This window comes from Anser brachyrhynchus (assembly GCF_964034855.1).
Source record: "Anser brachyrhynchus genome assembly, chromosome: 1".
Taxonomy (NCBI): Eukaryota; Metazoa; Chordata; class Aves; order Anseriformes; family Anatidae; genus Anser; species Anser brachyrhynchus.
In genome coordinates, this window is record NC_137694.1 from 203003071 (window position 1) to 203030293 (window position 27223).

General features: G+C 36.5%; 1 protein-coding gene across 8 annotated transcripts in view; it reads left to right on the forward strand.

The window, feature by feature from the left end:
- The window catches only part of GRM5 (glutamate metabotropic receptor 5), a 289524-nt gene that overhangs the window by 129925 nt on the left and 132376 nt on the right, over nucleotides 1-27223 (forward strand). For all 8 annotated transcript variants that reach the window (XM_080567411.1, XM_080567412.1, XM_080567416.1 and 5 more), the window contains one exon: nucleotides 3646-3895. In XM_080567411.1, coding sequence (XP_080423537.1) covers nucleotides 3646-3895 — 250 coding nt within the window. The remainder of the gene's footprint in view (nucleotides 1-3645; nucleotides 3896-27223) is intronic.

Sequence of the window (27223 nt, forward strand, 5' to 3'; positions counted from 1 at the left end):
AGACAAACTTTCAAGAGGAGGTGAACATCCAGTAAAAAAAAAAAAACGTGCTACCTCTTCCAGCAGAACAAGTCACAATACGGAGATGCAACTTCCCAAACACTGAAATGGAGATGGAACTTGGTGGGGCAGGAGGAACTGAAGATAAATTGACCATATTTCAGTTCCAGCTTGTGTTGTTTGTGGAATTTTTTTTGCTGAACTAAGACTAGCCAAGTAGAAGTAAATCAATCCCTCCCTTCTCCCTAATTTTTCCTTAGGAATTTTCATTAGATTTAGAAGTAGAAATAAAATAGCTACACGGCTAGATTTCCAGGATGTAAGCAGCTTTTGTCACAAAGGACTCACAGAAGATGTTACACTGGTTCCAGCACAGGGCTTCTGAATTAATTTTCACTTGGAAGTGAAACTAAAGTATTCTTCTTCTCAGAGTACAAATCCTTGCCTTGACCAGCCATGTGTGCAAGCCCAAAAGTCCCTATATCTTTCTCTTTGAGTCATAGAAATGTCTGAAGACTGGGAACTGCCCTGTCTTGTTCTTCCTGGGCCAATTTTGGCAATTTGACAATTTTCTACTATGGAAATGCCACAGTTCATGAATAAAATATCTATGAGAAACACAATTCCATACAGAAAGTGTGAAGATGCATTCATGCTGTGAACCTCAAATCTCGTCTTCAAAGAAATTAGATAATGCAACTTCCCCAGATTCCCAGTGCCTGTGCTACATGTATGCCTTCATGCACATACAGGTTTTCCACAAAAAGATTGCTCAGAGGAAATTCATCCTAATGTGTGTTGCAAAGAAATTTAGCAGAAAAAGAGGAAATTTTCCATCAAGGATTGTTCATTATCCCCACAGTATAGCTCAAATTAAATATATATACCTCATCATACCTCTTACACAACAGGAGAATTCACTATGAATAATTAATTAAGTAGAGTTTAATCAGTAATGATCATGACAAGGTCTCCACTGGTGTATTTGTACGAGCATCTTGAAGCAAAGCTGCTTTCTGTTTTCATCAACTCTCCCCTGAGCTCATGTTATGCAGACGTAGTTTTCCCATTTGGAGAAACTTGTCACATTCAGATTTAGAGTGCCAGGATATTTTTTTCCAAATGTTAAGGATGTAACACTTTGTTAAGTGGCCTTGGTAGTTCAGTACATTTCCTCTCGTTTTTGGTGAGGCATTGCTTTCTGCACAGTTTCACAAAACCACCCTGTCTTGATACATGATGAGACAATAGCATTTGTGCTGGAGCAACCTTTACTTGATTGGAAAAGAGTTAAAGCACTTTGTGTTCATTGAAAGACCTACTACTTTTTCAGGACTGTAATTAAGCCTGTTCTCAGCTTTATAGTAAGCCTCAGCTTTATAGCAAGCCTCAGGGTAATACTTTTGTGCGTTTATAACACTCTCAAACAAAGAATTCAGTGTCTGGAACACTGAAGAGATCTAGTTCTGTAAGTCAATTAGACTTAACCAGGAATTTTCCATTGACAGTTTCTTGACAGAAAATGAAATCTTCAGAATTTCAATTTCTTTGAGATATACTGTAGATTTTTTTTTCCTCTCAAACTTCCAAGTTCTATGGTGAAACTTGAAATGACTTTTTTCCTTTTTTTTTTTTTTTCCTGTTAGGAAAAGTGAAACAAAACTTTTTTTTTTTTTTTTTGATCCAGACTGACAAAAAAAGAGACTGACTTTAAACAAAGAAGTGTATTTCCTGCCATACTGCCTAATTTTACTTTTGGTGGCCTCAGGGCCTGGTGAAAGATTTATGTGACAGACCCCCATTTTTCCTTCAGACTGACTTCTGTGGCTATAATAAGTCTTTCGTTAGGCATCATGTTTTTAACCTGTAGCTGAACTCCTTCAGCATCTCATGGCAATCACTTGATGATGATCTATCACAGGAAATGTTTGCCCTATGAGTATGATGCATAGGGAAGCACAGCAACTCCCAGGAAGCACTGCTACAACTAAGTTTAAAACTTCTATGACATTTTGCTCAGGCACAATTTGCATAGTAATGGATTCTTCATCAGACCTAGACACAGCAGGGAGAAAAATAAAAGTTGGTGCACATTAGATAAGGAGACCTGCATTCAAGTTGCCATTCTGGTTGGGGGTACCATTTGGAAATTTCAAATTCTCAGTGATTCATTTCTGATATGAAATTAAGGTAGTGATACTTCCTTTCTTATACCCTGTCTCTTTTGGCTATTCAGATGCTAATATCTTTAAACTGGAGACTGTTTCTTTCATGTTCATGTACAGTCTGGAAGCTAATGCAGCCTGTAAACTCTGGCAGTAGAGAAATATGGGTGATTTCCTAGGCAGGCAGGCTGAGTGTTTGGTGGCTGCAATGTCCAAAGTCACAAAAGCAAATGAGGGCAGAAACAGCCCAAATCCTGTAGTCTGATTCTAAGTACTTCACATATTTTTTCACTATCAACACTCTTACATAACACAGCTGGCAAAGAAATCTTTTTGTCATTACAGATTTTAATATTTGCAAACCAACAGAAGTGAGTGAAGGATCAACAGTTCCTTGCAAATCTGTTACTTTAACACTCTCAGTCTTATTCATTTATTGACTGTGTTTCTGTGGAATATTACTTGGAAGTTAAGGCAATATTTTGGAGAAGAGAGAGTTCCTTCCCCCAAATCCTTCTGATTTAAATTAGACAAGAAACAGATTAAGAAAGATAGATGGAAGAACACAAGGAACCAAAAGGACAGTCCTGGTTAGTATGATTGTCAGTGGGAACACTACACCCACTGTTTAAGCACTGTGACTATTCTACAATTTCAAATGAAGAAATTTTCTATGGTGAGATAGAATAAAAAACAACAGACATATCTATCTCCTGGTATTTATTACCAGCTTATCCTACAGGAGAACAGCTTGAAAGAAAATATGAAGATTTTTCTGTTGGTTTTGCTGACATTTAATTAAAAAAAAAGAAAAAAGTACATTTAGTTCATCTGTAATTCTGTGATCTCTGTAACATTAGGCCTCAATTTTGCCTCTCATTCTCCTGAGTCATCAGAAAAACTTTCTTCACAGGATAGCTATTACCTTTCAGTGTAATTTAAATGTTGTTGCTGTTCAGATTGCACTATGAACAGTCATGTTGTTATTAGCAATTGTTTTGTTTTTGTTTATAGTCAAAATATTACACCAAAGAATATAGCCAAAAGATTTCTTTTTTTTTTTTTCATGTGTGTGTGTGTATGGGTTTTTTTTGTTTGTTTTTGTTTTTAAGTAAACCTCAGAGCAACTGACCACATTCAGTCAACTTAAGAGAATCAGAAGGCAACATGCAATTTATACAGATTTTGCTGTAGACATTTTGGAACAGATTCCCACAGGTATTGAGGTACTTAACAGACTTTGGTTTCAACATAGAAGAAGGCTGCTATACAGAACTGAGGTTTCTAGGAAACTTTGTTGATCTTGACTTGAAAAATGGATGAATTAATTAAAGTGTTTGTGTTATTATTTTTTTTTAAGATCGCTACACTGATCTCTGTGCAGTTATATTATGTACTTTTAAAAATATTTGCTGTTTCCAAAGCAAAAAACGCTTCTGCAGATTTTAATATGTGCATACGTGTTTCTGTTTGCATTTAGGAAACTATGGTGAAAGTGGAATGGAAGCTTTCAAAGATATGGCAGCCAAGGAAGGGATCTGCATTGCACATTCCTACAAGATCTATAGCAATGCTGGCGAACAGAGCTTTGACAAGTTGCTGCGAAAGCTCCGGAGCCACTTGCCCAAGGCAAGAGTGGTTGCCTGCTTCTGCGAAGGCATGACTGTGAGAGGGCTCTTAATGGCTATGAGGCGCCTGGGACTCGCTGGAGAATTTTTGCTGCTGGGCAGGTGAGTAATGCTAGGCACTTATAGCCAGTCTTTTCAGAGTAGGGCAAAATAAAAGACAGTCCAGTCAAGCATATGTAAAGCCCACACTCATGGTCTCTCCTAGAGATGTGCATATCAAAAAGATAGAAAGTAACGTCAGCCATGTCATGGTGGTACATATTGTACAAAGACATATATAATTGTCATGACATGTCATGCAAACACAATATTGGCCAGACCTATTAACAGCATTGTGTGAGGGAAAGCTGACACACAAGCATTTGATTTGTATCATCCATTACATTCACAGAAGTTTAAAATTCATAATGTACATATACAGCCTGAAGATAAGCCTTGTTCATGTAACATCGTGTTAAGAATTGCTGATGTGTCTCCTGGGTAGATGTGAAATCTCTCCAAAATGAAGGTTAACCACCACCTTTTCTTCCTTTTCTTCAGCTGATGTACTTATCTGTTCCTAGAGTGCTAAAGGCAAAAAATAGGCAATCCTTTCCCTTACATGGGGCTCAATGATAGCAGCTTTTCTTTCCCTAGCCACCAAGGGGGGAAAGGAAAGCTCTCTCAGATATATGTTCGCCCAACAGAAAAGGTCACTGGGTTAGTAGGCAGAAAAGTAAAAGACATAAATGTACACCTTCTGGGACCTTTTTATTTACCACATATTCTGAATCAACTGGTGGACCTTAGATAAAATAAGAAAAATGGTGTCTTGACCACAAAATGGAGCATTCCAGGAGTCAGATAATGCGGCCTGCTGCCTTTCTGGTGCATTATTAGACAGATGACCCGACGTCGTCCCAAGAATGAACAGTACAGGAACAGGAATAAAACAGTGACAGTGAAACCAGCTGTCTTGGAGAGATACTCAGGGCAACATGTAAGGAGTGTAGCTCTGCCCTACTGCCTTGAAAGCTGGTCTGCTAGGATTGTCCCACAGGTAGGACAGCAGCCACTATTCACAGACTACCTGTTGCACACAGCTATCCTTCCCTATTACACAAAGGGGAAAGCAACAACAGGGTTTTCTACCTCTACCCTTCCTTTTTAGAACCAGCCTATATATATATACATATATATATATTTATTTTTTTTTTAGTAATTTGAGATGGATTACTTACATATTTCTCTGTCTTATGGTTGCTGTGGCTGCCCTTCCTTTCAAATACATCAAATACATTTCTCTGTAGTCTCTTCTAGGGGTCATCTTGATTCTTTTCTGACATCCAAACGGACTACTGTCCTTAGGATGATATTCACCTAAACGTATTTATATGTCTACAATTTAGACATTTGCATGTGAACTAGTCACCACTGTAGTTAATGGAAAATAAAAAATAAAATAAAATAAAATAAAATAAAATAAAATAAAATAAAATAAAATAAAATAAAATAAAATAAAATAAAATAAAATAAAATAAAATAAAAGATAAGACCCTCTTAGGTCCATTACTTTTAATGTGGACATTTAAAGTAGCTCAGAGGAATCATGTTCCAGAAAAGGGCTTGTACAAAGAGTGTCTTGGAGACTGACTTAGGTGGAAACCCTACTTGCTAGTTGCTCAGAGTGAAGTGTAGCAAAAACCACCTGCACTGTCTTCATCTGGAACTGGTGCCGTATGACCTTTGTTGTCTTCTTTTATCCTAAACACAAGAAGTTGTCACTCCATTGCCACATCAAACAAATAAAGTATGTAAACATTGCTTTCAAAAGCTATGGTGGCCCTTAGCTCCTGCAGATCCCAAAACATACTTAATTTTGTATAGGATTTGCTTATCTACAACAGTGCTAAAATTAGCTTTAAGAGATCCTTTTATGCATAAGGACTTCAGAACTGACAATTGGAAAGTTTTAGCTCTTCAGTAAAACAAAGTCTAGAGAGAACTGGCTTTTCATTTTCTCAGTTTAAAATATCTGTTTCTAGCTGCAATGGGAACTGTCATGACTATAAGAAAATTGTTATTCAGTATATGACTTGTATATGACTATAAAAAGCTTGCAGGAAAGCTTCTTGAGATAGATGGGATGTGAGACAATAATATCGTTGTTGTCCATTGATGTACTGAGTTCCTGTAGGGAGTTAAAGCTCCATTTTCCAGAATCCCAGCGTGTTGAAGACTATTTTGATTTCATCTGTGGGCTCTTTTGGTTATGAACATGTAACTGTTGGTCCAGAGCTAGGCTCATTTGTTGTCTCTGTGGAGAAAATCTTAAGGCACTAACCTAAGATGGATGTGACACCAGAATGAATCCAGATTTTACAACCAGAATAGCAAAAGTTTGAAATGAACAGATATGTCAGACCATTCAAAGGGGAAAATCCTACATCTGAAATAAAAGAAAGCTCATGCAAGTAATGTCTCATGTGAAGCTACACTGGAAAGTGGGCTGGGATAGGATTTACACTTTCATTTGTGCTCTGATCTTGGGTTTGATCTGGGCTACCAAAATAAACTGAGAAGTTTATAAATAGATGCTCCAACTAGAAGAGAGAGTTCCTGTTGCTGAAATGCAATGGGCTCGCAAGGAAAGCTTCATATACTAATGGATACTTATGTTACTCTACCTACACAAACACATGTTGCTTCTCCCTGCTGTGGGGAGTTATTTGACTTAATTTTTAAGTGCCCAAAAAGAATTAAATTCCCAAGGCCACACAGAGGTTCTGTGGGAAATCACAAGATATCAAACTTTCCACTTCCTCTTACCTTTTTTGTAAAATATTTGATTTGGTTTTGCTCCCATCTTTTTTGTGCTCAGACAAACAAAAAAACAGAGTGGTCAAGAAACACATATATCAAATAAATCACACTGTAGAACCCCAAGGGGAATAGAGGGAGGCCAAAAGATATCCTTCAATAAACACTCCACTCTTGATGTACTACACGGTTCTAGAAATTGCATTGCCTGCCTGTGAAGGAAATGAAAGATGGCAGGTCATTAGTGATTGTAGTGTTCAAGAGATTTTAATTAATGGAAAATGTTTTAAAAGCTCAGCAAATATTTACCTCATGCACCTTGAGGAACTGGACTTAACCTCAAATAAAAAGGTGAACGTGATGACTTTCAAGTGTGGGAAGAAGTGCTATTTTAACCTAACCATTACGCAACTTAAGATACAGACACCAGGCTACATCTATTTGTGCTTATTGCTTTGGTCATCCACAAGTCATATGCCAGGAGATATACTTACAGATAAAATTCACTAGAGAAGAAATTATACACTCATGTAGCAGAATAACTTTGGAACATATTTCAGAAATGAATATGGAGTATTAATAGTGTAGGTAAAAATGATTTGGTTGTATGTGATTTTCATCTGTTCTTCATTTTGTGTAATAGTTGGCCTTAACAGCTGAAGTTTTGTTTCAGGTTGTAAGTACACCTTCATCCTGCTCCTCTTAACTATTAGTTTCCTCTTAACTATTAGTTTCTCGTGTTTGAAGAAAACCTCTGTGATAACTCTCTCTGGTAATAATTTTATCTAATGCTTTTAATCTACAAGTATTCCAACACATCTCTCACGCCTTTAGTTTTATAACTAAAAGTTATAGTGCCAATTCACATGAGTTTTTATAACATAATAGAAACTACTAGACACAACTGAAATTATGCATATTCCCTTTACATGTGTTAAATAAAATGGAGTCAGAGAACAGGTAGAAGTTCTGGATATTAATTAATTATTTGTTTGTTTATTCTTGCTGGTATTATTTTAGCCTGTAGCAATTAACATTTTTGGGAGGAGTCTCAGGCATGGTGTTGGTGATGGTACTGTCAGGGATGGTTACCAGCAGGCAGTTGGGACACACACACTGTGTTCTGGTCTATAACAGTATTAAAATACATGGATGTAGGGTTTGCATGCCTTTTACTTCCAGACAAGAGAGCTGTCCCCAGTTTGTTTTATTTTATAGGATAAAAGTAACTATTGTACAAACCCAGAGAACAAGAGAGTAAGTTTTGCAAAGCATTTGTGGTTCTAGATGGATTATAATAGGACTTTTCCTGCCTTAAAGGAGAGGAGAATGGAAAGAAGAAGGGAAAGTAGAGGCATACGTAGATAAAATGGCTTGCTCAACATCTCCAGCTTCCAAATGGCATTTCAAAAGTGGTATTGATCTAGAAGGAATTACTGAGTCTTCCATATGCTTCATGTTCCAGTATGTGTATCATCTCAGTTTTACTCTGTTATTAACTACATTTTTTATGAGTAAAAAGATGTTAATTAATATGTTCTGGACTTTGTTCTGTATAAAGTGACAAAATTAAACACACACTGTAAAAAAAAAAAATCTAGTGGAGGTGGAAATAAATATTTCCTTAGACTCTAGTACTTATTCTGATTTTCAGCCATCCAGCTGATGGTGGGTAAGGGGAAGGCATCAGTTCTAAGAGTGTCACAAGCAGTGATCACAAGCAATTCAAGTGAGGGTCTCCAAGAGGGTAGAAGAAGGTCCAGTGGCTCAGGAAAGGCTTGATGATAATTATCTTAGTTATAGAAAGGACGAATCAAGTATTAAGAAACTGTGCTAGGAATCAGCATCTGTTCTTCTCAGAACAGCGCATGTATGCTTTAACCTTTGCAAATCACCTCTTGAAGATCATCTCTCTGCTAAAAAAACATACCTGTTAAGCTCCTGTAAAGGTGGATTGGAGGAAATTGTTATCGATTCTGAGGCTCACAGATCTTGCAGCAAAAAGAGCTAAGTATAAGGTTAGTAGTAGAGATGAGGATAAGAAGGGAGAATAAAATGTGGAGGACCATTAGTCCCAGGAAGTCCAAAAAGTCATTTGACTGATAGGAAACCCAGCAATATATGAAGAAAACTTGGTTAGGAACCAAAAAGGGATACTATTGCTGAAGGAAAATTAAAGCAAGATAGATGATCTGAAGGAAATGAGTTCTTCAATAATTCAAAGAGAGATCTTCTGTGGGACTTGCAAAAGTGTCTTTTGGATGAAGAAAGATCTCACTGCAGAGGATGTAATAATTTGCCTTCTGAAAGTGCTCTGGGTGGTGTGGGTGAATGCTGTAGTTAACATGCCTTTTTCTGTGTTTGTACAAGTCCAAACTTGAGAAATTGAGTAGTTATTGTAAAATAAATGAAGAAATGAAATTTTGCAGGCCTGAAATATTCTCTAAATTCATTTTTGGTTATTTCTGCTGCTTCAGGGAAAAAATAAATCTGCCAAAATTCTTCTATCTGGAATAATTCTAACAGTGTAGTCCTTGACAGAAAATGTAGAAGCTAAACATAGTATAAGAGTTCAGATCTCTTCCATGGGGATAAAATATGTGGGTAAAAAAAAAATATTTTCAGCACACAATCATGCAAACCCAACATCTTCCAGGAATCTGCTCCTTCTTTTTTTTTTTTTTTTTTAAGTCCATGGTGGATGGGAGCCTGCTACAGCCTCACCTCAATACTGTTGCATCTGATGCAACCCTCTGCTGCCTGTTCATTTATCTCATTGAGTTCTCTCATTCAGGTACCCACGTGTAGTGTAGAAAAGCAGCTATCACATTATACCTAGTATACACATGCTCTGTAATTAGCAGCATTAAGTCAGACTCTTCATTACCACCCAAAGTGAAACAAAGGTTTGCTTTTCTAGAGCTGGAAAAACAAAACAAAACAAAACAAACAAACAAAAAAAAGCACATGAGAAGTGAAAAGCTGTCTTACCTTCTTTATTCAAACTGTGGCCTTAGTCAGTGGTAATGCAGACTAGAGGTTAAAGAATGACTTAGCTTTGAAAGAAAGCTTTGTGGTTTTCCTCTACCTGGCAGTCCTGTAGCTCAGTGGCCCTCATTATGAACAACAGATACCTCCAGGTGTGTCCTGCAGCAGATGGAAGAAGTACAGTGGCTGTCCAAGGATGTTTGTGTAATAACTGAAAGGAGGATCATTTTCTTTCTATGTTATGAATCACAAAAGATGAAAGTAAGAACTCCACAAGTCAAGGCTTGAGGATTGAATGGAGACAATATATATGTGATCAGTAAACGTAGCTGTATGAGGTCAGATCAAAGGTCCACCAAACCTATCTATTGTTCCTGGAAGTGGTGAATGGCAAATGACTGGCAAGAAGTGACAACAGTCTAGGATGGAGCAAAGTTTTTCCAGTGCATTGTTAAATATTTGACTAATCTGCAGTTTAGGAATCTTCTAAATCAAAAGTAATGTCTCAGTAAGGAAAGCCCTTGTGCAATGCAGTGGTGTGAGTAAAATGGAAGTTCAGACAGGGGTATGTCATGAATACGGAGTTTAGACCTCAGAGATAAAAGTTTTAATCCTAGCACTGTCACTGTCCTTATTAGTGGTTTTGCACGTATCATTGCATTTCTATGTCCTTGGATTTCCTCAGTAACTTTGTCTTTTATGGCTTCTTTCAACTTTGAGCAGCTGGGGGTGGAGACTCTCTTTTACTATGCACCTGTGTTGCCCTTCACACCCTTCACACTACAAGGCCCTAAGTTCTTTTGGTTATTCACACGTACCATAAAGTGTCACTACTTCAGTGAGCTCAGTAGGCAGTCTTGCTCAATAGGAAACAAAGAATTGGTTGGCACTGGTAGTGAATATGTCCTTCTTATGACATGACAAGTCAAATATTGCATTGCAAGAATGTGTCTAATTAAAAGATTTATTTCCTGGAGGATCTGATATTTCTTATCTAAGACTGGTGTTTAAAAGCAAGAGAAGATAGCTTTTGCAGCTGTACACTTGAGTGGAGTTGTGCCATGAGACTGTAGGAAATGGCACTGGCTGGGACCTCAGGGTGTCATTCCACTTCTGCAGTGCAGGATTATTCTACATGATTCATGCTTGTTCCATCTTTAGATAGATCTAATTACAATCTTTCAAAGACGAAAATCCCATAGATTCCTCAGGCAACTGTTTCCCATGCTCAGCTGCTCTTTACACTCTTCCTAATCTCTAACTTAATTTTTAAATTGTTTCACACTTTGGAATAACATGAGACTTCTATTGTCTCAATGGAAATGAGATGAAGGGAAACAGAAAAAGAGGCAAAGAATTCTGAAGCAGTATAAAAGGTTTATTCTTACTGCTAAAGGACAAATTCATGAGGTGACATCCACAGGCTGGAAAAAAAAAAAAAAAAAAAAGATGATGATGTGATCTCAGACAACTCTATATTGCCAACAGACCTACTCTTGCAGTCTTATTGCAGTCTTAGTGAAATCTAGTCACTGGCTTTGTTGGAAAATTTTGTCCCTTTTTGGATGCACTTCACTCTCTCACGAGAAGTGTATGCTTCTGATTTTATCTATGACTTTAAGTCTCTGCTGTAGCCAACAGCATATTAAAACTCAGACTGAGAAAAGTCTAAGGGTGGTTCATTTAAGACTGTTCTTTTCAAATATGTCTCCTAGGAATGATGGGCAATGCTCACTGCGAGTTTTCTGGGGTGAGTAGGTGAGTCCATTTTGAGATGAAAAAGACTCCTTCAAGTCTAAGATAAGAAATTAAACATAATCTTGAAACAATGGAAACATTTTCTGTTTAAGCTTGAGAAACAATGAGATGCTTTCTTCTCAAAAATAGAAAATCAAAAGATGAAAAGAAATTCAGAACTTAAATTCCAGTGTGGTTATTTCAACATTTAGTAATTTGATATTTGATAATAAGTAATTATTTAAAACATTAAAAGTAACACTAAAAATGTGTTCCAGTATATATTCCTGGAAAGACTTAAAGATATTCAGAACATGATGAAAGCTATTATTGTCCTTAAGATTTTTCTGATCTTTACAACAGCTATAGATTTTCTGATAATGAAGTGAGCCTAAAATGCTCTCCATTAAATGTATGGTGCATATTTGTTCAAAAAAAAAAAAAAAAAAAGGTGTTTCTGCTCCTCTAAAATTACCATTGTGACAAACATAAGTTTGCTGAGAGGTATTGATTAGGTTTTAAAATTGATTTCATTTATATTACTTTTCTCTATTTTCTGTAGGTATGTTATTTTTTAAGCTTTCATTCATTCTTTCGTTCTTTCTTTTCTGATGTATCTACATGAACCCAGAATCTGCACCCAGAAAGAGTTATTCATTGCACACACACAAACCACGTGCACGTGCCTGGACACAGAGAAGGTGTTTATGAGAGGGGAAGACCCAGTGGTTGGTGGCTCCATAGTATCACCTCCTGATGAAGTGCATCTCTTCCAAATCACATGGCCCAGGAACATTCTGTTCTCCCAGCAAATCTGCCACCCATTCTGTTCAAGTCTTTGTTTCTGTGTCCCCCAGAAATTCTTTCTGTAGGTAAATAGGAGGAAAGCATAGCAGACAAAGGAGCAGAAGTACTGGGTTGACAGAAGCATATTCATTTAATTGTTTCAGCTTCACAGTTATTGTTACATATATCCCATTTTTTGTTTAGAAGAGTAAAACAGGAATCAGAAAAGCAGAGAAAGGCTTTCTCTAACTCTACATCTGAGATGATTTAAGATTACTTAGAACACCCCAAAGACCTGACCATTAAGATGTTATCCATGCAACAGAGATTTATACAGAGGAATCTATCTCATTAACACTGCTGAATGATTATGGAAGAATCTTACTAGAAGTAATGAAAACTTCTTATTTGTAAACTTGTGATGTAATTCATTTTTCTATCGCTCTATTAAAATGACAAAGTAGCACACACAGCAATGAATTTCCCCCTCACTATGGCTGAAATTATAGTTTTTAGTAAAGCCATTGTGTCTCCAGAGGTTAAGGCTGAAGGTAACTGATAACATGGATGAAATACCAAAATTCCCTAAACCTCATTCTGGTAGAATTCAGTTCACTACAGCCTTGAAAAGACGTTGTAAATCTTGGCAAGATACTGCTTTCAGGAAGAGCAGATAAAAGAGCCATGTACCGTTTCAAGGAATAAGTTCCAAGCTGAACTACATTGATCTTTTTCTTATTAATTACAAACAATGTAATAACAGAATGGATTTAATGAACAGTATTTTAACTAGGAAGGCAAAGATAATAAAATAAAATCTATACTTACTCAGGGGATGTATCCTTCAACCTTTATTCATGTTGAGTTGTACCAATGAATGAAGTGGAGACTAACTGAATCGTTATGAAAAAGTCATCTCTATCTTGGAAAATGCAGTTATAAAACATAGTGATTTAATACATTTTAACTAGTACGCTCTTAAACATTAATTGTCTATAACTGTTGATATGCACAAATCAATGTTAATCTCCGATGTCGACACTTTTAAAACATGATTGGCTTAGATGATTCTACCAGTGGAAGCCAAAATTAAAACTATTTCTTCTATTGTAGCAGTTAAAACAAAGCTAAACAATTTTTTTTTTTAATCATATTCCAAACTCTGCATGGGTTCAAACATTTCTGGGTTTGGCTAAATCAATTTGTTTTTCATAGCCCAATATGTGCTTCATTAAATTTTTTCTGAATAACAAAATGTGCAGGGCTAACCACGCAAAACCTGATTTTAACTGAACATTTCTAACCTAATGAAAATTATATTTTAATATATTCTTTTATCATCAATATCTAGAGGAGGATGACTGCCATAAACCACAAGGCTTAATGTTAGCTATACAGGTAATAGAAATTTGGGGGGGATTAACTAGAAGAAATATACTAAAAAGTGTTGTTTAATGCCTTGCTCTGGCCACAGATATTTATATAAGCATCTAGAAACCCCTGTATAGAAGTGAATGCCCAGAAACAAAAAGGCTAACTGCAGGAAGTTCATCTGTTCTTGTAAGTAGCTAATTACTTGAAATGCCAAGTAGATGGATATTACTGAATACACCGTATGTGTGGGTGTTTTTATTATTATTATTATTATTATTATTGTTTGTTTGTTTGTTTTCCAAAAGAAAAAAAAGTCTAAGACAGTTGCTTCTGAAGCTGTCATCTCTTAGCTGAAAATTTTAGGAAGATTTATCTTTTTTGTTTGTTTGTTTTTGTTTATTTCTTTGTTCCATAAGATATATAACTGATATTATGTAGCAATAATAAGAAAATAGCTTAATTACTTATGCAGCATTTGGTCTGTCAGGAATCTAATTACTTCTTGCTTCTCCATAAGTCCTTGTCATGGGGGATCTCCTAGTACAAGGTCTTGGGTAAAGGTAATTAGTGTTTTCTAATAATCTCCCCCTGTTATTCCACAGTACATTGAACTTAATGTGCCAGTTTCAGTTACTGGCCGCCAGAAGCTCCATGGCAGTTTTCTATTTCATTCTGGTTGTGCTCTTGTAGCTAGAAGACTAAGTGATTCATACTCCACAAAACATTAACTCCTCTTTCCCAATTGAAAACAATAGGGCTAAAGAAGCACCCTGGGAACAACAGCAATAACAAACAGCAGCAGATAGCACAGATCCTCTGTTATGTTCAGCTACAATAATTCAGTTGGGAAGTGTAGAAAGTTGTACCCACAGGAATGCAGTCAAGGTGTTTCTGACTCACCAGTGAAAACACCACTTTTCTGTGCTCTCTTCTGAAGTTCTTGGGAATCCTCTCAGGATCAGGAAAATTATCGCAGCCTGGGAAACAGTTGCTTTTTTCTAAGGCTTTCTTATAACAGGCTATATTGAACATTAATTTTCTCAAAGAGGGAAGCTTATCTTGAGCTCAGGATGTTTCCCAGAGAAAGTTGTTTGACCCTTTCTGAGATGGGAATTTTCTCACCCTTGAGTCATGCATATCAAAGAAAAAGACCTATCTCTGTAATGGTTTTACATCATAATTTCACTCTAATTCAAACAATTTTATATCTGAACATTTTATAGCACTGATTGAGAGGAGCAATATTGATCTCACATATGGTCAGAGCTGAACTGGCCTGAGCTCACTTAAATCAATGGAAAGACACCGACATATACACAGGGTGAATCTGATCTTAGGTAAGGTGAATTGTTTTCTTCTGTTGCCAGCAAAGGGGGGTTTGGGGTGAATACATCCTGACATATATTATGTGCTGAGAAATAGGGAAGACAACCCTTTACTAGCATTCCCCTTGATCCTGCTACTCTATTAAAAGGCACACGGGCTTCCTGGGAAAACAGAGGTGCTGTTGATCTTCAGGTGGGTGGACAGATGTGAAGTACTTCCTTAGGTACAGGTTTAAAAGACACCTGCTCTTCAGAAATGAGGGGTCTACAAAGGGAGTCTACTCAAGTGTAGGAACTTATTCATGTTCAAGAAAGAGAATTCTTTAATGAACAATTCTATCAGGGTTTTAGCTTTCCTAGCCAGGGATCAGGTTAGTAAAGCCAAAGCCCAGGTAGAATTGAATCTGGCCAAGGAAATCAAGGGCAACAAGAAGGCCTTCTGCAAGAACTTCAGTGACAAAAGGAAGGCCCTCTCCTGAAGGAAAGGGGAGACCTGGTTACCCAAGACAGTTCAAGGGCTGCGGTACTGAATACCTTCTTTGCCTCAATCTTTACCAGAAAGACTGTCCTTCGGGAATGCCAGGCCCCAGAGGCCAGACAGATTGGCTGGAGTAAGGAAGATGCACCCATTCTAGAAGAGGATCAGGTCAGGGAATACTCGAGCAAACTGGACATTCACAAGTCCATGGGCCCTGATGGGATGCACACAAGAGTGCTGAGGAATCTGGCAGATGTGATTGTGAGGCCACTCTATAATCTTTGTCCATTTGTGGCAACTAGAAGAAGTGTATGTCACTTGTATCTTCAAAAAGTGCAAGAAGGAAGACCCAGGACAGTCAGCCTCACTTCAGTCTCTGGGAAGGTGATGGAACAGCTAATCATAGATCCTGGAAACCATTTCCAGACACATGAAAGAGAATAAAATTATCAGAAGTCAGCATAGATTCATCAAGCAGAAGTCATGCCTGACAAACCTGAGAAGCCTCTATAATGAAATCATCAGCCTAATGGAGCAGCGGATATTGTCTTCCTAGACTTTGGTAAGGCCATTGCCATTATCCCTCATAAGATCCTCATAAAGAAGCTAGTGAAGAATGGAGGAACCTGGTCTACTGGGAGGTGTCCCTGCCCATGGCAGGGATTAGATTTTTAGAATTTAGAAATTTTAATTTAGAAATTTTTAATTTAGACATTTTAATTTAGAAATTAGATTTTTAAGGTCCCTTTCAACCCAAACCATTCTATGATTCTGTGATTCTGATGATTTCTATGATTCTATGATTCTGTGGATGAGCAGACAGTGTGGGGGGACTGAAAACTGGCTGAACAGACAGGCCCAGAGGGTAGTGGTCAATAGTGCAAAGTCTAGTTGTAGGCAAGTAAAGAGTGGAGTAGTGCAGGTGTCAATAGTGAGTCCAGTCCTGTTTAACATCTTCATTAACGATCTGGACAATGGGGTTGAGTGCACCTTCAGTAAATTTGTGAATGAATTGAAGCTGGGAAGAATGGCTGACTCACCAGAGATCTGTGCAGTCATCCAGAGGGACCTTGACAGGCTGTAGAGGTGGGCTGACAAAAAAATCTCATAAAGTTCAGCAAGGAGAAGTGCAGAGTCCTGCACCTGGGAAGAAACAACTCCAGGCACAAGGACATGCTGGGAGCAACCCAGTTGGAAAACAGCTCTGCCAAAAAAGACCTAGGAGTCCAAGTTGGACATGAGCCAGCAATGTGCCCTTGATGCTAAGAAGGCTAATGGTATTCTTGGCTGCACGAGGCAAAGTATCATCAGCAGGTCAGGAGAGGTGATCCTGCCCCTCTACTCAGCATTGGTGAGGCTGCATCTGGAGTGCTGTGACCAGTTCTGGGTCCCCCAGTACATAACAGACCTGGATGTACTAGAAACAGTCCAAGGGATGGCCACCAAGATTATGGTTAAGGGACTGGAGCACATCTCCCGTGAGGAGAAGCTGAGAGAGTTGAGACTGTTCCGCCTGAAGAAGAGGAGGCTTAGAGAGAACTTATGAATATGTTTAAATACCTGAAGGGAGGGTGCAAAGAGGACAGAGCCAGGCTCTGTTCAGTGGTGCCCAGTGACAGGATAAGAGGCAATGGGCACAAACTGGAACACAGGACGTTCTGTCTGAACATCAGGAAGAATTCTTTACCTTGAATCCTTTCCGGAAACACTATAGCAAATTCACGTTCCTGCATGCTCCTACACCTTCCGTCTGTACTCAGTGGATGGTTCTGGCATTGTTTACTGCCTTTTAACTTGAAAAGGAGCTTCAAGTTAAATATCAATTACTGTTTAGCAGCTTAATAATAACTAAATATAGACCAAATAGTTTCCCTACCAACTGTAAGGACCTGAGTGCCCCCAAATCCTTCCAGGTTTGGGAATTCATAGCCAGGACTAACCTGGGGAATATAAATTTCAAATATTTGAATCAGTTACCATATGTGCATGTCAGGGGAGAAATTTCAAGAAAGAAATTTGATTTTGTACCTTGATTTCATCCCCATTCTGATTTTGTCAGGGATGTCACATCCTGGCATTTCTGGTGTGTTAGATGGCTGGAAGTTCTGAGAGAAAGAGCGAATCTGGATGCATGAAACCACAAGATAGTTTCTAAGGTTGCTTTATGTTGCTTATATGCATCATCTTTAGTGGTGACCCTATCCCACAGGGCTCTTAAAGCAGAATCCACAGTCTCTAACAGTTCATATGTTTATAGCGACCGGGTGCTCAATAACAGAAGCAAGCGAGTGACCTTTTAAGGTTTGTTCCAGACTCTTCTAGATTACCCACAAGGATATTCTTTGAATGGCTCTATTTGGAAATGAACCTTATAAAAGTAATCCAAGGTATCTCATGGCTATTTTGTTTGTACAATCTGTATCAGTGGTCAAGAACAAGGAAACTTCATCTGAAGTGTTCAAAACAAATCACTTAAAAATAAATAAATAAATAAATTACTGATTAGCATTCACTCATGAAATTGGTACACAAAAAATTGTTGAAACTTTGTTAACAATTTTCCTTGATAATATGCACTTTAGGAAAAACAAAATCATTTTTATAGAAATTAACTTTTATAGAAGTTCCCAGCTGTAATAACCTGTGTTCTTTCAAAGTACTTCAAAAATAAAAAAAAATTAAAAAAAAAAAATAAAATCTGCCAGTATTCAAAAAGCTCCGTAAAGTTATACAAATTAGATTATTTTGGTATGACAGTTAAAAAACATTCAGCTAGAAAAATTTGTGTTTATATATGTTTTTTGTTGTTGTTGTTGTTTGTTTGTTCGCTTCTTTTGTTTTGTTCTGTTCTGTGGGAATTACCTTCATTTCTTGTGATATGATTCATTTCATTATGGTTGTATCACATTAGGGATGTAGTTCTCATCACTATTCTAGTTTAAATGGACTCTTACATGAGACATAGCAGCTGTAAGCAATATCAATAAACATTTATTTTCTTTGTTAGTTTTTGGTGCTGTTTGTTTCTTTACTTTGTTGGTTTGGTTGTGTCTAGGTTTTGTGGTGGTTTTTTTTTTTTGGTTGTTATTATTGATTTTTTTCACTGCAGAGAGAAATTCATTTCGTATGGACTGCTAAGCTTTTCCTGTGCCAAACCATGAGGCATAGTAATAAGTAATGTTTATGAATTAAGCTTCTGTCAATGAGTATTTTCGGGAGAGAAGTAACTCCTGCGAAGCACTTCTTTCCATGGTAGTCCATTATAGCTGGGACATGCTTCCTATCAACATCCACAAAATATCTTATTCTCTTTGAAATCTCTGGATGTCTTCCTCTCTGCTCCTTCGAAAAATATGTTATCTCATGATATTATTTATTTATATTTCCCTATCTTTGAGTATTTAAATGATGTGGTGTTTTGTTTGTTTGTTTGTTTGTTTGTTTGTTTCTTTTGTGTCTGATTTTATGTCTGAGGATTTTATGTGGCATGTGTTCTGTAGAGGAATTAACACCCCAGATGCCTTGTTTGTGTCTGAGAATTCTGAGTTCTAAACTAATATTAATAATAGATGCTACTCACTGCTTCTAATAAAGTCCCATCTATTGGTTTCATGTATTAAATTATTTCAGTCCATTTAATCTCTGTCTCTGTCTGAGCCTTTTGCAGGTGAATCCTCTTTTACTTGCTTAAAGAGACATGGAAAATTTGAGCATTCAGGTTCAAACTAATGAATCAGTCACTTAAATGAGAGACTGTTCTCAGCCACTCTTCACATAAACAATTGCAAAACTCAGAGCCGCTGTACAAATCATGGGGCACAATTTGTCTGTTATTTCAGAATTAACATCTTAATTGGCTATCTTGTTATTAGATCTCAGAAAAGATGTTGCAACATTCTTCAGTATTTAATTAAGATATAGTAAACGGTTTTCTAAATTAAATTTTCTATCCTAGTGGACATGGTTATTGAAAAAATCAATTGAATTGAAATCAGTATCTTAATAAAAGATTTTCTTCTGCATTTGAAGCAAGTTCTGTGCTTTGCTTAACACTAATTAAGGAAATTTCTCTGGAGGCTTGAATTATATTGAATTTTATCTAGAATTATCTTGAATTTTATCTAGAACCAAATGCTTTGTAAATAAATACAAACCTTTATTATTTATTTATTTATTTATTTTATATTTGCCTTGCACTTTACCTAAAACCAGTTTTCTGAAATGAAAATTTCCTGTTTATGAAATAGTCACAGATTTTACACCATTCAGCATGTCTTTCTTACATGACACACTCTCCAAGTGCAAGGTCGGAGAGATTTACCAATTGCTATGCACTACAATCCTGTGCCAGATTATTACTGACTCTGTAAGAAGAATTTGTCATTCATTACTTCACAGTTCAATTTTAATATTCTAAAAAAATGTTGAACTTAGATGGCTCTGTCAGTGTTGAACATAATTTAAGTTACTATTTTTGAACATACTCACCTTATTCACATTGTTCATTACCAGGCTTTTTTCAGCAGGTGGACAGTGTTTTTTTTCACTGTTTTGTCTCCAGATGACTTTATGCTCAGAAATACTAACAGAGAGATTATTGCATATCTTCAGCATTGTACAAGGTTGTGCAGATTTTATGCCAATCCCTATCTTTACAGGGTGAAAATTTAACATTTCACAAAGGTAATAAGAAGGATGGAGATTTTCATAATCTCTTCCATAGTCAAAAGACCTACTACTCTATTTCTGCTGTGAAATTCATCAAGTATGTGGATCTGGAACACATTTAAACTATAGTGGGAAAAGAAAGGATGGAACCATTATATATTCCAATATAATAGATTCATAAGTGCAACTGAGTTATTAAATTCCTGTCTGCAGGTGTTGTTTACACTCCTTCATAGCATCAGCATGCTGTAGGTATAGTGATACAGTGATCAATGTGAATAGTTTTCAACCTATGTTTTGGAAACCTAAAAGATTCTGCAGCACTTCAAGAAGTTCATAGAAGTTCACTAAAATCAATAAGTTCATTTTTTTTTTTTTATGCAAGGATTCATGCTTCTATTAAAAACATCAATTTTCTGAATATTACTGTAAATCATTCAAAGGAAAATCTGTTTTCTGTGTATAAGAATCTTTCATCTCACTAATTAAAATCATTATAGAAGGACCCATGTGATTTAACAACATACAGTCAGGAAGTGAAGCAGTATTTCTGAATCGTACTCCAAAGAAAGTACTTGGATCTCCCCATACTCAATCTGCTAAAATGTTCAAAAATCATTTAAAGTATATGAAGTACATAAAAAAACCACACACACACACACACAAAAAAAGTTTACCCAGTCTCCTTTAACAGTCCTAAGAGATTTGCATGAAATGACCTTGGAGAGTCACTTTCAGTAACAGATTAGGACCTTTTAGAATGAAAAAAATAACACAGGTAAAATCCATTATGGTGAAATTAAAAAGTGATTGTAAGAATGACAGTTTTGTTTTGTTGGGTTTTGACTTCTTTTTCCTACTTCCAACCTCCTTTAAAAACGTTGAAAGATATTTAATAAGTTGCAGAGTTCCATGTTTACATTTTCAGAAAGAAACTTGTGTTTGAAATATCTTACCACTACAATCACAGTATTTTCTTAAAAATAAAAATCAATAAATAATAAAAAAATCATTTGAAATAGAATTATAAAATATGAAATTAAGCTTTTCATGCTGCAGCAAAATTTTGGAGGTATTGGAACATGTTGTGGAATTATTCAACTTGTCTTCTCTTTGGGAAGTTGTGATATTTTAAAGTTCACAAGACAAGAGAAAGTTCAGGAGACAAGAGAAATTCCACATTCAGAAAGGGCTCAGACTGTGCATCCTAGGACAAGTTTGTGGACAAGTTTTATTGGAATAAACAGATCATTTGCTTTAACCATTCTAAGAGTGATTTTTTTCCATTTTGTAATCCTCCTATCAGTTCTATTCTTGGGTCCTTGCGCATATACTTGTCATGTATACTTTTTCTCACTTTTTACATTTTTCCCTTGATTTTGTGCTTATGTGCATCATCTTCCTGATGACTCCACTGTCCTGTATGAACAATAAGTAAAGTAATGGAGATTTATCATGGAAATCTATGTCAGATGATAAATAAGCAATTTACAAATGAATATCTCATGATGACACTAATCTAAAAACAAGCCCTTTAAAATTGTGCATTTTGTTATGGCAGCTGAATTGCTGATATGCCAAGGAACTAACAACACAGAGAAGCTTCAAGTAGGCTGAAAAAAACAAAGTAGAGTCACTAGGTTAAAAATACCAGAAGTGCTTTATTCAAGCATGATGTATCATTGTAAGGGAAATGAAATGTGTTTGTTCTGAACTGAAACACTTGGGCTGGCTGTTTATTTTGCAGAGATACTGAGACATTAAAAGAGAGAGAAAAGTTGTTGGATTTTAAATATATGGGAGTTTTATCTGCCAGGGTCCCCCATTCCTTGAATCAACAAGCATTTTTCAGATGTGCAAGGTGTTATCTTTTGATTTTGGAGACCATGTCAGATGTGTTGAGTCTTGGGACTTTGGTAATGGGTTTCACTCAGGGCAATGACATCTCATCCTCTGTGTTTGGCATACAGGTTCATCAAATCTGAAATTACTGCAGTTCGTATATGTTCTTAGCCTTGATAAAATTGAGATTTCCATCCTGCCTTATTGAAAATCTTCTTCTGGGGAAAAATAAATAGATAAATAAAAAATTGACCTCTGAGTAGAATTTCAAGACCAGTACAAGCCAGCAGGTATAGAGGATACAGCAGGTAGCATTTACGCTGTTCATTTAACATTTGGATTGGAAATCTATGGATCCTACTATAAATCATCCCCTCCATTGTCTATATGTGGAAACTAGCCAATTAGCTTAATCACCTAATGTTAGACTAAAATTGGGTGTTCTGAATAACCTTCAGAGTTTCAAATGCTTTTAATAAGGAGAAAATGTATTTTCATGTATTAATTCGAATGCATTGCTGGACTTTACTTCCTTAATAGCTGGAAATGATATTGCCTACTTAATAATTTCACTGTTTCAAATGAAGTCACAGGCCATATGTACCACATAGTTAATTCACCAATTCTGCTTTACATGTAGATGGGGTCTGAGGAAGGGTGCATTCATTCAAGTTCAGTGTCATGCTAATAACCTAAAACAGGACTATATTTAAACAACTTCAAATGCAAAGAGAGAAACTCACATCTATCTGCAGAATAATTACCCACATCACTTCAAACTCATATGGAAGCCTGTTGTAGTGCTTAAAATAAAGCCTAGATTTTGCATATCCTAAAAGGAAATCCTTACTTTTTTCTTCACGTGTCTCTTCAGTGTCCAAATTCTACAAGAAAAGGAGCTGTCCTTTATGCCTAAGGATTTCACAGATCACAGAATGGCCAAGGTTGGAAGGGACCTCTGAAGATCATCTAGTCCAACCACAGAATGGCCGAGCAGAATCACCTAGACTACATTGCACAGGATGGCATCCAGGCGGGTTTTGATTATCTCCAGAGAAGGAGACTCCACAACCTCTCTGGGCAGCCTGTTCCAGTGCTCTGTCACCCTCACAGTAAAGAAATGTCCTCCTGTATTCAGCCGGAACCTCCTGTGCTTCAGTTTGTGCCCATTGCCTCTCATCCTCTTGCTGGGCACAACTGAAAAGAGACCGGCTCCATCTTCTTGACACCCTCCCCTCATATATTTATACATATTGATGAGGTCTTCCCTTAGTCTTCTCTTTTCCAGGCTAAACTGGCCCAGTTCTCTCAGCCTGTGCTCGTATGACAGGTGGTCCAGTCCTCTAACCATCTTCGTAGCCCTCCTCTGAACTCACTCCAATAGTTCTATGTCCCTCTTGTACTGGGGAGCCCAGACCTGGACACAATCCTCCAGGTGTGGCCTCACCAGGGCTGAGTAGAGGGGGAGGATCACCTCCCTTGACCTCCTGGCAACACTCTTTCAAGTGCACCTCAGGATACCGCTGGTCTTCTTGGCCACAAGGGCACATTGCTGATTCATGGTGATTTCTCAGAAGACATTTGGGTGTTCAAAATCAATAATAAATAAAATAACATGTAAGATTTGTTATGCATGTGACATTTTCACTATCTACAAAAGAACCCAAAAGCGTTTTCTTTTCCTCCCCCCTTGAAAATGTCCAATCAAACAGTTCTGGTAGTCTTTGATTTGAAAGAAACGTCAGGTTTTGGGTATTGTCCTTCATGCTAGAATTAATTATGACTATCAATAGAGTTACAGTTACTTGCAAAATCTTGTTCATAGTAGCTAGCAAGAAAATAGTATTCCTATTACTTATCTGGATGTTGTGCAAACCTGAAAGTGTGAATTCAGCTAATGTGAATAAAGCTAATAAGATATGTATACATTTATTTCAATAATGCCTTTTTTTTTTTTTTCTCAAGAGTCTTGGAGAAAAATTAAAGATAAATGTAATGCGGAGATCAGATGTTACATGCCAGTATATGGGTAAATGAAGTTGTTGTTACTCATTCTCTGAATAATGATGGATAATGACTTCCGATACTCAAGGATAAATGTACTATGAAGAAAAATTGATCTAAAGGAGAAAAGCTAGGAAAAGATTTTATATAAAAATAGAGAAAAATGTAGTATAATAGTATATTGGAAGACAAGGAAAATTTGATAAAATGAGAAGAATGCAAACAATCATAAACTGGATGGAAAGGAAAAATGAAGCAGAGAAGGTACAGAAGACAAATGATGTTAAGGAACAAAGACAGTTACTATGAGAATAGACCAGACCATCAGCTTTGTTTCTATGTGGAATACAAGGCTGACTTTGAGGAAAGTAAAAGTGTCCCTTAACTCCCCTGGGCTATTCCAACCATTCCAGTTTCATCAGGGAAATATATTGGGGATTCACAAATAAGGGAAGCTTTTTGTTCCTCCGTGAGCATGATAACACCAAAATTATAATGGTGGTCTGGAGTGCCCTCTGCTAGCCAAGAATGAGTCTGAAGACCTTGTGTCATTCGCACTCACAGTTCTGACTATTCAAATAACCAGCACAAGGTTTTAAAAAATTCATCATCAAAGGCTACCTGAAAATAACATAATATTACTTCAATTTTTATCAGTCATTTTTCTCCTATAACTTCAAGAAAACAAATAATTATGAATGCTTCCAAAAATCTTAATTGTTGGTGAGCAGAAATCCCTATGCCAAGGCAAACATTTTAACTTAAAGACAAAAGGAGATGTGTTTTGGAATACGGTTTCCACTTGTGCATGCCTGAGATTGTTAATTAGTTACTGCTAAAATTAACAGTTCCCAGAGACCTCTCATCACATGAATTTTGTAGAAATGTGAGTATAAAATCATCCTCAGGACTTGAAACAGATCCAGGCAAAGCTATTAGTTTTAAGATGCATTATTTGTATTCATGTCAAGACAAAACCACATCTCATTTAATGCCAATGGAATGTTTTGCAGCTCAACTTGCTATTATTTAAGTACCAATATAGGGAAGTAGAACACTGGTTGTTTTTTAGCTGCTGTCATTTTATGTAAGATTTCAATAGGGAGCAGCTACAGCTGGAATGACTTATCAATATCTCCTTCATCATATTTCATTATCACTCTGTAGCACACAAAAAAAAATGGCCTGTTGTATTTTGTGGAAATTTTATATAAAGAAATTGGGCAGTATTAGGATGTCTGTGACCTTGAAGCTGAAGGATTTCAAGGTTTTAAAAGCTTCAGACATCACCATGCATTGGCTATGCAGATTTTTTTTTGTGGCGACTTAGCAGGTGTTGTGATTTAAAATCTGGGGTAGCTTAGAAAAGGTCTGTAAAGGCACTGAGAATGCCTTTGGACTAGACTCATTTTACTTTACTTTAGTCTGCTAAAAGTTTGATATCTGACCCAAGCTGATTAATTAGTTTTGCTCTAGGGTAAATGGAAAAAGGCATTTCTGGAGGACAATTCATCCCTCCCTAAAACAGAAGTATTATCCTTCCATCAGTTATAGCAGGAATCTAAGAGATTGGTTTTAGAAGTTGTGTCTTATTATGCCTGGCCTCTAGCTGCTACTGCAAAATGACATGGATGTCATGTAAGTCCTGTTTTGTCTCTGCTAACCTTTTGCTAATTTCTCATATGCAATGAGGTGACTTAAATGAAGTACACACCAGGTAAATGGATCAATTTCCAGTTGATAAACAACTTATAGGAGATATATCCCTACTGTTTTGAACATCTCTCTCTGTTCACCCCCCGTCTCATCCCCAAAGTACACATAGATTTGTAAAAATCAGCAAAGCAGTTGCAAAACTTAGTTTTACCACTAAACTATTTGATAGAAGTAGTGTCAACTTCATGATCAGAGAAAAACTCAAAGATTTATTTCATAAACATTAATTAAGTCATATACTGAAACAAAAAGTATCATTCCAAGTAGGTAAGAAAGCACAAAGCATAATACAAAGTTAAAAAAAAAAAAAAAAAGGTAGGGGGAGGGTCATTAAGCAGAGTTATCTTCTACCCTAATAATGTGCATTTAAAAAATATATTTATATAATTTTTAATGTTGGATCTATTTGCCAATTGTCTGGGGACTGAATCCCATGCTAGATACTTAATTATTATTAATGACATAGGTATTAATTTGCCTACAGTCTCAGAAAGAGAACAGGTAAACACTTAAAACAAAATATATTGCATAAATACATTTCCACATGGCTGCATATTTGCCAGTAGCTTGAATCCAAAAAGTGAGTTTTATTTTCCATGAAACAAACAATTTAAAAAATGAGTATATATTTGTCTGTTAGTATAACAGCTATATGATTGTCATCAGAGATAGATGTGGCCACCTGTAGAGTTTATTTCCTAAAAATGTATTTATTTTAAATATGACTATGTGTATATAAAAATTCCTCTGTTTTTGTATTCTTCAGTTTATAGTTCAAGAAGATAGTAAAAATATTCATGCATGTGACTTTTTTTTTTTGGTAAAAGTGTGAGTGTTGTAAGTATATGTGTGGGAACGGGTTGCCACATGTAGTGTTTTGGATACACTCATTTACTTATTTCTAAACATTTATATGCTTTAAAAGAAATTTTTGACACTTATCTCTGTTTTTGAAATTTAAACACAGACCTTGAAAAATCTTATGCATATGTCTAATTTTAATTGCAGATAGGATATGAGGAACATCACTTAGTCTGACTTAGTCTGAGGTCTCTTTTTTCCTCTTTTTTCTCTTTTTTTTTTTTTCTTTTAAATTTTGGTTTTTGGTTTGTTTGTTTGTTTATTTGTTCAAGCAACCATTACTAATCTTTTTAGGTGCTTGTGAGGCACCTATCCAAGTGTCCGTCTTCCACCACCGAATATATTTAAGGGAGGTGAATCTCAGCATCTGATTCTGCCTTTTCTTGCACATGGGTAGTCCAGACTGGAAGTGTGACAGCTGCAGGATAACAGAGACCTTTGGTTGAGGCAGGACAGATGGAGGCTCAGGGTTCTTTTTGTGGGAACAGATTTTGGTGGCAATCCTTATGTCAGCAAGAAAACAAGAGTTTTTCCTGGAGTGTATTAGTGTTTTAAGGTTGCCTCTGTTAGTCAGTTTATTCTTCAAAGTCCTTTTAGCCTGTGAGTATTTGAATTTATAAACACCTTAGAAGGCTCATAGTAATTAATGTTAATGTGATAACATGTATTCCAACCACAGCAACTCAGTGCTAAGCATTTGTTATAAAAAGTTAGTGCAAGATGTATCAAAAAATTACGTGAATGTTTATTGTCTTTTAAGAAAAATCATCTCAAAAACATCAAAGTCCTTGCATGTCATATAATACAGTCATTCTATGAAGTGCCAGATGTCTTCATGAGATCTTATTATAC